Source organism: Agelaius phoeniceus, chromosome 1 (assembly GCF_051311805.1).
Source record: "Agelaius phoeniceus isolate bAgePho1 chromosome 1, bAgePho1.hap1, whole genome shotgun sequence".
Classification (NCBI taxonomy): domain Eukaryota; kingdom Metazoa; phylum Chordata; class Aves; order Passeriformes; family Icteridae; genus Agelaius; species Agelaius phoeniceus.
In genome coordinates, this window is record NC_135265.1 from 70,154,787 (window position 1) to 70,168,164 (window position 13,378).

Genomic DNA, 13,378 nt, shown 5'->3' on the forward strand with positions numbered 1-13,378 from the left:
GGTCCTATTCTATAGCTTGTAAAACTCATAGGCTGTTTCTTTCTAGAAGACACCTATTAGGATATACACACTACATTCTTTACTACTGGTGTTTGTGAGCTCATAATAAAAAACGTGTAAGAGTGGTTCACTTTCTGATCTTCAACCTTCTTGCAGCCTGTTGTGACTTGGGCAAGTTGGCTGATCATATTGGTTTCCATGCTAATTCCTCTTATTGTTTGTGTATGCAGCAGGAACCGGGAGATTTCAAGTCCAGGATGTCCTTTCCCAGCAGGTGTTCCTTACTCTGTATTAGTCCACTCAGCTAAACTGTTCCACAGATGTGTCATTTGAGGAGATGTAAGGGGTCTCATTGATTTCAAATATGTGTTCCTGTGCTCTGCATTCCATGCTGCTGTTGAAGGTCATGCAATATTTGCAGTGCTTTTCTTTAAACTATATATGATCCTAAAGGTTATTGAAATTCTGTAGGACAGGAAGAAGAATTACTTCTCCACCCATTTCATGTTACTGTTTCATAATTTTGTATATGTCTTTTCAATTTCTCCAGTTCAGGCAGTGGCTGAAAGAAGAATATGGGGAAAACTCTTCTCAGGATCTGCAAGAAGCCAAAAATCTTCTGAGCAAATACAAAGAGCAGGCAGAGTTGCATCAGACTACTGGAGGAAGGCAGTGGAATAACAACTTCTCATCTGTGCCATCACTCTCATACAGCAACTACACAACAGAGACCTAGTTGCAAGAGGTCGATTTTTTTTTTCTTTCTACTTTTGCAAAACATCTTGCCATGTTTTCCATCCCACCTTCAAGACTTTCAGCAGTAAGCCATGCAAACTGTTGATTTATAGAAAGCTTCTTGATGACATTATGTGTGTGTGTGTATGAGTGTGTTTCACACAGTTTGGTAATTCGGGCAGGATCAAGCTCTGTTTGTGCCCAGAGACAGGATCCAGTGACTGTGGCTGAGGCAGTCTGTTTTCCAGCCACACCTATGTCCCCTTCTGCCCACATTGCCTGGCATTTGCTGTGAGGTTAGCTCAACTCCTCCTGTTGTAGGCTAGCAAAGGGCTTGGAGAGATGAAGTCTGGTGATTCAAGCTGTGGCAGTTTGGCGTCTCTGCACTCTTAGTGTGGCCAAGGTGTTACTGCACCTGAAGAAGGGAACTTGAGTCTGGGTCTCTGCTGCTCCTGCTCACAGTCCATTGGCAGGTAATAGTGTGGAGGTGGGTGTGAACTTGAGTGCAGGCTGAAAGCTGGAGCAGATGAGACAGGGGCCCAAGTAGCTTTCCCCCAGCAGTGGCATCTAGGAGAGAAGTGGGACAGACAGCTCTGAGTAATAACACCTTCAACCGCCACAGTTGTCTTTGCTTCAGTGCCCGTGAGACTGAGCTGTCGGCAGAGCTGCCACAGACCAAGAGCACCCAGGCTGTTACCACAGCTCAGCTGATGTGCAGTGATTGAAGCCGTGCTCCCTTGACTGTGCATCTGGTCTCCCAACATCAGTTTTTCTGGAGAATAGTTTATCATGTCTCCAGAACCACTGACCTTCATTCCCCATGGAACACGTGCCTCTTCAGCACACGCCCCTGCGCACACGATAGCGCATCTCCAAAGAGTGGGCTCGGTGTGAGTGCCAGCACCTGTTTCTTTGCTTGTGCTGTGGTTTGCTCTTTGACTTCAGCTACCTCAAAAATGCTGTTCTTGTCATTGTGGTTGTAAATGCAACCTTGAAAATTGCCTTGTGTAATCTTAATCTAACACTGAGTGAAGTAAGTGGGTGCGTGTGTGTGCGAGAGTGCATGTGCACGTATATTTCAAAATGTCTGTATATGAGAAGTTTATTGTTTTCTTTTAAAATTTCCCATATTTCTCACTGGTTTAAAGATAGAGTTGTTGGAATTCAACTTTCCTGCCATTCAAACACCACTATATATTTTGCTGTGATCAGATTTATGGGAATGCATTTGTACAATATATTTAAAACTAGGTTGAAACTAGGGGCCATACTCCGCTCTTGGTAACGCTGTGTTTTTCTGGAATGGAGCCATTGCCTGACTGAAGCAGTTTGTAAGAGTGTAATTTCAGACATGTCAGTAGGGATGCTGGGCAATGTATTAATTTATGATGGTGTAATTTGGGGTGGCCCTCATGCCAAGATCATGATTTCTTGTCTTTGACTTGAAGGATGGAAGGCCCACTTTTCTTAAAGATAAAAAGATAAAACTTTTTATTTTCTTCTAGAAAATAAAAAGTACCACCCAAACAGCCAAGATAGAAAACTAAAACCAAGCCCTTCATTTGTTCAAGTGTGGTATGTATCATGCTAAAAGCTGAGCACTGAGTGAGAAGCAATCAGCATACTAAATGGTATCCAAATGGTGTCTCTTTCAATTTCTTCAGTACTCTGGCCTCCCATTCCTTCACAAGATTCCTCTACATGTGATTTCCTGCTTGCAGGTGGCAGTGAATTCTTTGGATGGGAGCAAGGCTTTTGGGTCAAGTAAACTCTGGCTGTTAAATATCTTTTGTTAAGTATCATGAAAAAATATGTTATGGCTTGTGAAATATGGGTCATGCATATCAATAATTGCCTAAAAGGAAAAAAGGGAATGGGGTGGAACTGACCTGTCCATTTCATCTGAGGTGAAGCCTGCATCAGGGTTCTCATTGCACTAAGTGTTTGAAGTATACTGAGCAGGATGAGAGATGTATAATCATGTCTTTGTTGCAGTAAGGGATGTTGCTAGATTTGGGAAAAGTGCTGGAACTGACCTTGTTTTCAAGCTTGCAGCTAAATGAACCACTGCCTGTTTGGTATATCCAGCAGTTGCTCTGTGATTGCCTGGTAAGAGGGGTATTTAGCTGTTCTGAAGATGTTGATCTGCAAACAATAATCTTGGTTAACAATTCCAGCCCAGCATTGTCCATGTTGGCAGTCCCTTCTGTGCTCTGAGGGTAGATGTAAAAATTGGAAAATGTTTTCCTCGGTAACAGGGTCTGACACACGTTCAGGATGCGGGTCCATTTGTTCAACCCTCTGCTCATGATAGGATACAGAGGGCAGCATCAGCCCATCCCCAAAGGGCAGCTTTGTCAGAAGTGTTCTGCCTGTGGTCTTGCAGGTATCCAGCCAGTCCTTCCTGTAGCCGGCTGCCAACATTGTGTATCCTATAACACTCCTGGCACTCTTGTCCTTTCAGTAACACTGTGGGTGCTGGTAAGTTGGCAGTTCTTTTACTGTTCTGGCACATACAAGGCAGAATGGGAGATATCTGTTAATTTTCACGTGTCCAAGATTAATCTGCACTGTTTTTTTTAAATAGTTTGGTTATCTCCAAAGAGTCAGTCCCTTGAACAGAATTTTTTTTGCAACTCAGTTTGGCTTTAAGGCCATATAGCCAACGTCAGTGTGTGTTATGCTGCAGCTCCAAAGCAGATACAGGGTAAGCTGGGAAGACGGAGGGAATGCCATATTGTCAGTAAGTGGAAGTGCTTCTCTCTTTTTGAAAGGCAAAGGGGTATTTCCTGCAGTTTCCACCTTCAACATCTTGTGTAGTGGTCTTTGTGTACTGCATACTGCAGGTAAGAGCACTATAAGAGCAACAGCAGTCTAAGGAAACTTGAGTCCAGTTGGTCCATGCAGAGAGCAGAATGATGGTTTGCTCCCTAATTACCATGGGTGCAGAAGAGAGAGCTACAGTTCTCACCTTTAGCCTTTTAGAGAGGGAGAGGAGCTAATGCAGGCTGAGAATGTGACATGATTTGTCTTCCAACCAGACTTTCAGTGGTAATTTGTAGGACTTTCCAGCTATCTGGAACATGACTAGACCCAATTCACCTCTTAGGAGTTTGCCTTTGTAGTGTAGATGATGCATTCAGTTATTTTATTTCTGTACTTCAAAACACTGTCCTCATTTTGATGTTCACTGGAAAATGTATAAAGTTTATAACACCTTATTGGATATTCAGATTTGAAATGTATAATCGATTTTTTTGGGCTAAACTTGATATCCATGTGTGATTATAAGCAAATGTCTAGTGTTTTAGAATGTAGGTAATGGGTAAATGCATTAATAGTATTTATTACTAAGTTTTTTAACATGGAAAAAGTTGCTTCCTTACATTTTGTGGTTGAGTGGGAAGATATGGCAAATCATATCTGTTTTTTAAAAGGGATAATAACTTTGGCTGCTATAATGGCCACCACCTATAAAGATGTCAGTGAAAAATTATAGCAATTATTCCACTAGTTTAAAAATTCTAAATCTGGTAAGCTTCTTGATTCTCTGTCTTCCTCTTCCTGGGCATCTTAGCGAAGCCTTGATTGCTTTTTCCAAATGTTTGTATTTAATACGTTCTACAATTTTTTTATAAATAAAATTAAATGTTAACACCTGATCTGCTTTTGTATTTCTTGAAATCAATGATAGTGTCCAGAAGGTTTCTACTCGCTGTTTGTATCCCTGCAGGTACAGTAAGAATACAAGACTAACTCATTTTGTTGTTTTGATTACTTTTTTCTCCTGCACACAGACTTCTTGAAACTACTTCTCTTTTCACCGACTACTTCCAGGTGAGTTCAAGAATCTTCAGCACAAGTACCTCTTGATAGTCTCCCAAGAGGATCTTGCATGTTGCTGTCTTACTGATTCTTGCTGGCCCATCATTGAACGGAATATGTGGTGAATCCTATGTTTTTTATTATTTCAAAATACCTTCTTTTCCATAGCACACTGATTCAGGGCTTAACCAGCTGTAAAACTTATCTAGTTTTCAGGCTGCCAGTGTTCAAGGCTCTCAGTAGTGATCAGAGGAAGCTGATGTAAGTGGCAGATGATTCTCAGGGGAAAACATTAAAAAACTTAGAGTGTAAGGGAGGAAATGCCCCGTTCAAATTCACACAGATAACTCACTGAATTTCTGGCTTGACACTACCTCTACCTCTGCTTAGAGAGGCAATTGGCAAAAAAAATATCCAAACCTAAACCAAAAAGCCCACCTACCTGAGATTATTATCAGTCAGATCATAGCCAGATCTCATGGCCATTTCAATCATTGCTGAAGGCTGAACTATTTTTGCAGTGGGACTCCCTTATCATGAAGGCAGAATTAGATGCTCAGGCACAGTGAGTTCTGAGTCTTTTTTTTCCCTCTCCTTCCTCTCCCAGCATTTGTTATTTTATATAGTATTGAGAATGTGTGGATATGGATTCCTAAGGAATCTTGGGCATTCAACTAATCAGTAATACCCTCCACTAGAATAAAGTAGGTGTGTCTGCAGATAGCTCTGAAGTGATAGATGCCTCTTGTTCAAATACATTTCATAATACATAATACATAATTCATCTTCAGCTCGGATTTTATTAATGTATGTTTCAGTCCTCTTCATGTCTTTAAATTCAATACAGCCTGCTATGTGACACTTGAATTACCTTCTTTCTCCCATCTGTTATCCATAGAAGTATCTTAAATATATGTGCTACAACACTACAACACTGATGAGACAGAAAACATGCTTAAAGTATAATCCCTTCTGATCTAGGGAAACCTCATAAGCTTTAGAGAAGGCTTCTCCTCTGCCTAAAGGAAAACAGCAGTTTCCAAATGAAAACTGCTTTACTGCTTAAGCTTCCTTTTGACCACTTAGTACTTTTCAAGGGTAATTTTTAACCAAATCACATGCAAAAATTGTGCTGGAACCATGGTGCTGTATTGCTGTTCCTGACTGTGTATCTCATTCCCTCCAGGGTTATGTGGAACTGTTCTGAGTTCTGGAAAGTGGCAGTTTTGATCTGATTCCTGGAGTTCTGTCTTACCATGCAGTCAGATGAGGGAAGTAGAGGGCAAACCTGCATGTCCTTAGATGTGCTTATAACCTGATAAGGAGTTTTGGCCTTGCCAGCAAATTATGAGAGTCCTTCCACCTCCTCAAGAAGATTGCATTGGCGGGAGGAAAATGATGATGGTCTGTAGAAAATAGTAGCATGAGGAAGATGATGTTGCACTGTGCAGTGTTTCTGATGATACCCCTGGAGACACAAGGCATGTGACAGAAACAGCTAATTTCATACTTTGTTCCCAGCAGAGCTTTAAATATGGGTCTTGTTTTCCATGTGGCCCAGCTCCTGTGCTTAACTATTTGACTGCTACATTTAGCTGTTCTGTCCAATATTATTATTCTGCTCTCAGCCAAGGAAAAATTCTTCTTTATATATTTGAATGTGTGTTTTGTTCTAGTGAATTATGCCAGCTGCATTTTACCAAAACTGAGTAGCTTGTGAGCAGGTCACTTCCTGTAGTCACCACAGGTGACTTCCTGTGGTTTTCCATGTAGTTTCTAGTGTAAATATTAGGACTGGGCATTAGTGAAGTGTGAGCAAGAGGTGTCCTTTTGCCATTGAGCAGCTGCATAGCTCAGCCCTGAGACTGAGCTGTTGTAGGAGACTTGGTTCTGCTTATGTGAGCCAAACACATCTGCAGTGAACTGGGACTAAAACTCACTTGCAAGCAGCCTCAAAAAGTGGGATTTTCAGCCAGACCTGAGCCCAGTTTCCATTTCATATGGGACAATTATGAATGTGCAGATTTTTATCCTCCATTATTTATTGAACTATGAGTAGAGAGATCAAAACCAATACACTGAAACTACTTGAAGTGTGAAGTGTTCTTAGGTTGTTTGATTGGTCATTATTCATACAGGCATTGGCAGCACAGTGTTAGACCTGGGAGAAGACATTTACAAATGGACCCTTTGAAAGTCTGAGTTCTGATTCTCCTTTTTCCCTTCTTTCCCTGGAAGCAAGTGAGTTTTTATTTAATTTGTCAGTGGATAATACAGTGAATGGGCTTTTTGTTACAATTTATTGCATTTCTTCCCCTCCTTACATCCTTTTACCTTTGTTTTCTGTGTGTGGGTTTCTGTGAGGTTTTGTGTTTTGGTGTTTGTTTTTTTTTTAAATAACTGGTATTTATCCCAGACTTCTTAAGTCAAGGTAAGTGCCAGTATGTGGCTTGTAAACAATTTGTTTCCTGTAAGTATGTATTTATATTAATAAATGCTCTTGTTATAAGGTGGCTGATTTACTTAATTGTATTAACAGGTACGCTTTGGCTGTCTGTGTATCTGTCCTGTTATGACTGGGGCTTTTCTCTGGAGCTTGATGTGCCTTTTGTTGGATGTTGTCATCTTCTGTGGCCTTCTGGCTCTTGTACAACACTGGATGCTTTGGATAAGTAACACTGATCCATGACAGTGTTGAGCCTGTCATTGAAAACATTCAAAAGGGATATTTTATTTCTGATTTCTATGCCAAAAAGCAATGTTTATTGGTGGACCTGCATCCTGTGCAGGTTACTACTAATTGCACACATTTTACTTGATCCTCTCTCTTACATTTTAAGGCAAGATGGGACTTAGTTGAAAGTTTCTAAGTAGGGAAAACTCTGTTGTGTGTTTAGAGAAAGTATATGTTGAAGGTGTCAGAATTACAGCTGTGTATATGCATGCTCACTCTGTATTTTTCCAAGGATTGCATTTTGGAAGTCTTTGCAAGTTAAGTCTGCAGCATATGACTTTCCTAGCAAAACAGCTTATAAAATCCCTCAATGTCTCAAAAGAAGGAAAGAAAAGAGAAAAAACAAACAAAAAATTCATATTTTTGCACATATTTTTTGGAGGCTGTGCAAGTGTGCCTCTGTCATCTCTCAGCTGGGTAAGGCTGTATGAAATTAACCATTAGTAATAAGTCTGGAGGATGAATAGGAAAAGGTATAACCTCCAGTGGGTATTAATGTAATATAGTAATTCATTGGAAATGCACTCTGTGCTCTGCTATCACTGAAATAGTCTTAGATACTTTGCAATATTTTCTTTTCTTTTAGTGTTGACCTTCATTTCCCTGGGTTGGTCACCATACATCAATGTTTCCCTTGGGAGATCTCACATATTTCTAGCTGGGCTTCTCTCCCATAGAATTATCGTTCCCTGATAATGCAAAAATTGTATTAATGGCATAGAAAGGGTGGCAAGAGCACCAGTGTTGCAGTAAGACAGGCTACAAGTTTCCATAATCCTTTTTGAAACAAAGGACTTGTGGTTTTGACTTGCCAAGAAGGCATACTGAGTCCCTCACCTTTGTCCAATCCATAAAATGCTGGACTGAGCAGCATTTAGGATTCTGTTACCAAATCTCCTACCATTTGCTGTGTGATTATGCAGGTTGTTTCAGTCTGGTTTGCTTCGTTTTCCCAGTAAAATGGGGAAGCAGCCACAACTTTCCCTGGTACAGCTTTGAGATGCCCTGGATAAAAAGCACTGCATCAATGTTGGTTGTGTATTTTCAATTGAGGTACCTGCCCTCCATCTCAGGGGTGGTAAAATATGTTCGTAACAGAGAGATCCTGAGGCAGGGCAAGGAGCTGTGATGGAAGGTCTCAACACCTTCATCCCACCTGCATATGAAGGTGCACAGGATGGTGGTTGGATGTAGATGGGAGATGTATTTTCATAGGACATCTTACTCCCCCGGGAACCGTTCGCTATATTTCAACATTAACAATAAAGTGCAGCTGTCTTAATTTCTAAATGAGAAAAAAAAAAATGGAGTGAAGAGAAAGAGGCCCAGAGCAATTCTGGTTGTGACTGTCCTAGGTGAAATGAGTCCCTCTGGTGCATCGGTTGGACATAAAATCACAGGTAAAAATTAAATGGTTGGGATACATAATGTGCTTGTGACTTCAAGAATGATGGGGGGAGCAGCGGATGGCAGGCCAAGGAGGAATAGCACATGGCAAAAAAATTAAAACATTGGAATAGCTAAGGATAACGTGGTTAGAGCTCCTGAGCCATGTCCTGATACCTTCCATGTCCTCCAGGAAAATGTCTGCAAGCTAAAAGAAAGTAAAAGGGATTCTCCAGAGTACTTTGGATATATGGCTATGGTGATAGAAAAAAAAGTGTTGTCCTGATTTTCTTGTTCTGGAAAGAAAGTGCATATGGTGAATACATCTAATAAAGGCTGTTCTGGCAGATGAGAACTGGAGGAAGAACAAAATCAGTGTCTCCCTGGCCAAGCTGCTGCTGCTATCTTTTGGACTGTTTCATGGAAGACATGAATTTGATTCATTTCCAAAGACAGCTTGGAAACTCCAGGCAGCAGAGGAAGGGACTCCCCCTTGAATTAGCTGTTTTTCTCTGAATGCATTGCACTCTGTGAAATGCTGTCGGTGCCACCTCTCAGGTAATTTCTGAGGGAAGGTCAGTGTGTGGGGACTCAGAGTGAGTGATCAGGGAGCCTCAGTGGCCTGAAACACACTGAACTTCATGCAGGGCTGGGGAACTTGCAGTGCTTGCTGTGGGCACCTCAGTTAAAAAAGAAATCCTTAACTTTCCAGCCGGAGTAGATGCAAACTGTGTGTATTGGAGAAGCCTCTGTCTCTCTACTGATGGACAAAGTCTCCTTGTCTTCTCCAGGGTTGCCTCGAGCACTAAGCTGGGTAATTATGATCCTATTAGTCCCTCCAGGCTTTTCTTCCTCCCTTCAAGACTGAATGGAGGTGCTTGCTGGATTCTGTGCTGATCACTTGTTCAAGAAAGCCAAACAGTTTAATCCATTTTTAATTAGGAGCATGTATATTAGGGTGATTAGAAACTAATAGATTATTTACCTAGCTGAAAATAACTTGTGTGGGGACCAGGCTGTGGAAATAGCAGAGGTAAGAGGAGGGAGAGCATGGTTTGGTGAGTGCTCTGAGAGTGATTTGCCAGCTCTGATGGGAAACAATAAAGGGGAGGAAGAGACAGTAATCGGTGAATCAATCCCCACAGCTTATTTAAAAATACCTCCTTTTTTGTGGCTTTGGTTACAAGAATGCTCTGTGGGCTGTAGAAGAAAGGCATTAGTAGCTGTTTTAAACCAGCCATATTCTAATTTAATATTTCATAAAGTACTGTGAGTCTCTGAGCAAGAGAATTTCCACCTGTGTGCTTGCTGGAGGAGGGAGGGCAGATGGGCAGTGGATATTTAAACAAGAGGCTGCAATTAAAGCAGGAAGGAGCCTTCTGTAAGTAGTGGTAGGCTGCAGCTGGGTGCTTTTTTTGAGAAAGGATGGAATGACACATTAGCAACCCCATTTCAATAGCAGATGCCAAGATGATGCCTGAAGGAAATACTTGACAATGGAGTTGTGTGAAATGGCCGCGATTCTCCTGGGAGATGGTAATAAATAGGGTCGTGTCTCCATCACCTTGAGTGAAACCTGCACAGTGAGGAGGGCTGCCAGCTGTGCATCCCAGCTGTGACACAGCATGCCCTGGCTTCTCAGAGGGCTGATGAGCTGGGACAGACCCATGTGGTTTACTGGCAAAGTGCATGAGCCTTACCCCAGGGAGCTGGGAGCTGGTTGTGCACTGGTTCAGTTTGGGAGAGGATTAGCCTGACCACCTGCAGGGGAAGCTTTAAACATTTGAGTGCAACCCCAAGATAAGCCTTTAATGCACATTTTCACAAGTCATCAATGCTTTTGGCAGTTTTGCTTTTTGGCCATCCTTCAAAGCAGGGTGATCAATATTTGTGGTCTGTCACATGTTGTTGCAGCTTCATGGAACAGCAGCTTCACATTTCAGGAATGACTTTAGCCAGGCCCTGCAGGTACACAGTCATTCTTTAGTGGAGTCATAGCAGTCACAAAAAGGAAGACCTCTGCTATGATATATCTTCCCTTCTACCTGTCAGTAATAACTAGATGTGGGAAGAGATTATGAAGATCCCCTCTAGAGAGGCGTTATTTATTTATTTAGATAAGACTACTGATGGAGTATAGCCCAAAGTTAAGGTTTCAAAAGATCTTCCAGCAAGGTGGTGTGTCCTGATATCTGATAGCAGGAACAAGGAACAAGAGAGTAGTTTGAGTTATGCAGGTATCTGCTGGATCATCTTTAAACATAACACATAACATTTAGTAGAAGAGAAAAGCTCATAGTCATTTGCTCATAGGACTTTGGCTGTCATCAAATTTCTCTTTTTCCTATGGTCTTCTAGAGCTTTGCATCAGTGAGACTCTCAGTTTCTGTCACTGTTGGTGTGTTGGGCAGCCATGGTGCACATTTGTTAACTCCTGGACAAAAAGCTCATAGGACTTTGGCTGTCACCAAATTTCTCTTTTTCCTACAGTCTTCTAGAACTTCGCATCAGTGACTCTCGGTTTCTGTCACTGTTGGTGTGTTGGTGCACACTTGTTAAGCCCCTGGAGGTGAACGGTCATAACAGATAGGCTGATCTTAAGGGGGTTTATAGTGCTCTAGCTTAGTGAAGGTAAGGAGAAAAACATAATGACATTTTTAGAGAAAGCCAAGTCAGGCTTTGATTTTGGTCTGTTGGTTTCCTTCTGCTTTATCACAAGGGAAAAACTCTACAAGCAAATAGTGGCACTTGTGGGAGCTGGAAGGAAAAAATGGAGGAACTTTCAGGAACTGTGTGAGTTTCCTGAGAAAGACACAGTGAGGTAAAGGTTTTGTTCTGGAATTAATGAGAGGGCAAAAAGGATGGCTAATATTGTGTGTAATCAGAAGGTGAAAGGAAAAGGACACTTACTTGGAGAATTACATTGACTATTGTATCTCAGTGCACCAAAAAGCCCTCCAGAACCAATAACGAAAACATAACCAAACTGATGGTTCTAGTCCAAAGTGAATCCGCAAACCAGCTGCCAGTGAGCTGCACTTGACAGGCCAATGGTTAGAGCAACTTTCCAGTATTGTGGAGCAGGAATATGAGGAAGGACCATGAATGCATTGGTAGAGAAAACTGGTCCCAATGCTGTTCAATATCCTCATAAGTGATCTGAATGATGAGATCAAGGATACCCTGATGAAACTTGGTGATGACACCAAACTGAGAGAGGAAGTGGACACTTGGGAAGGGAGAGCCACCCTACTGGATAGATTGAAAGAACTGGTGAACAAGAACCTGATGAAGGACAAGTGTAATACCTTGTTTCTTGGAAAACATAATCCAGGACTGTATCACAGATTGGGATCTACCCAGACCTGGGGTTGGTCCTGGTGGACAAACAGCTTGAGAAAAGAAGGCTCAGAGAGGACTTTATCACTGTGTCCCAGTATTTATAGGGTGGCTACAAAGAAGATGGAGACCCCCTTTTAAGAGGAGTCATATGGAAAACATGAGGGGTAATGGATATAGGTTACTCTTGGGGAGATTACTATTGGTCACAAGAGGGAAATGTTTCCCAATGAGAAGCATCAAGCATTGGAATAATCTCCCCAGGCAAGTGGTGGATTCCCCAACACTGGATGCTTTCAAGAATCAGCTGGACAGGGTGCTGGGCCATCTTGTCTAGACCATGCTTTTGACAAGAAAGGTTGGACCAGATGAGACTTGAGGTCCCTTCCAGACTGGTACTCTGTGATTTCATGGTAAGATTTAGGACTTACAGACTTAGGCTACATGAGCCCATGCTGACTTCCAATGTTCTCCTGAGCAGATCCACTTGGTACTAGTATTTTGTATTTTAAACTCCTGCCCATGCAGAGAGGTGAAAGGAATGGACAACCTCTTCTCCCTTAAGCTCTGAGGAGCTTCATGGAAGCGCACCAGGTAAACAGTTTTTCTCAGTTCTGCAGGTATAAGATCAGATCCTTTGCTTGTGCTCTTTAGTGGCACCAACAGCTATCCTCACTCCAAGGCACTGGAGGCATCTGTGACCTTCTTTGAATGGCTTCTGCGCTCTGGAAATGTGAGTTAGTATTTTGAAGTCTAAATTTATAGACTGAGAGTTGCTAAAAGGATCCTATTTGATCTCTGGCGAGTGTCAAAATTATGAGAACATGATTTCAGGGGACCTTTGAGGGAAGAGGAAAGAATTGGTCCCAAGCAGAGCCCTTTTAATATGGATTTCCAAATGAGCCTTGGGCAGCAATAATGATGTTCTTGAGTTCTCTGTCAAACACTTTTTTTCCCCTAATGAGGACAGCCTGTCCTGCTGCTTCTCCAGTACTCCATGATATGTTTCTCATTTGCCTTATGAAAAATAAACACCAGTCTTGGACCCTTCCCAGAATCTACATGACAGGACTTTATCTGACTGCCTGATGTGGGAGCACACACCTATCCCAGACATGGACTACCTAGGCACTGGTCTCTGTCATACATTGCACATTAAATGGATATTGGTCTAAGCTGGAGTTTAGGCTTAGGATTGGGAACAACATCACTGAAGATGTGTCCTGGGACTGCTGTCAGTCATACGGTGCTGTCAGTGCTGTGGTGACTTGGAAGTAACTGTGGCAGTAAAGTCCTTGCCCCAGAGATGCCTCAGAAACCCAATCCATCTGCCATTTTATGTGGAGCATTTACTGGTAC

The 13,378-nt window shown here is 42.0% G+C and overlaps 1 protein-coding gene across 7 annotated transcripts in view; it reads left to right on the top strand.

The window, feature by feature from the left end:
• DUSP22 (dual specificity phosphatase 22) overlaps positions 1-8,322 on the top strand; it is a 48,028-nt gene extending 39,706 nt beyond the window's left edge. For 4 of the 7 annotated variants that reach the window (XM_054630040.2, XM_054630059.2, XM_077181437.1 and 1 more), the window contains one exon: positions 551-4,397. In XM_054630040.2, the coding sequence (XP_054486015.2) occupies positions 551-736 (186 nt within the window). In that variant the 3' untranslated portion in view covers positions 737-4,397. Of the gene's footprint in view, positions 1-550; positions 4,398-4,532; positions 4,573-5,746; positions 7,074-7,099 lie in introns of those variants that run through there. The other 3 variants (XR_008533984.2, XM_054630048.2, XM_077181428.1) reach the window with 3 other exon arrangements.
• The last annotated feature ends 5,056 nt before the right edge of the window (positions 8,323-13,378 follow it).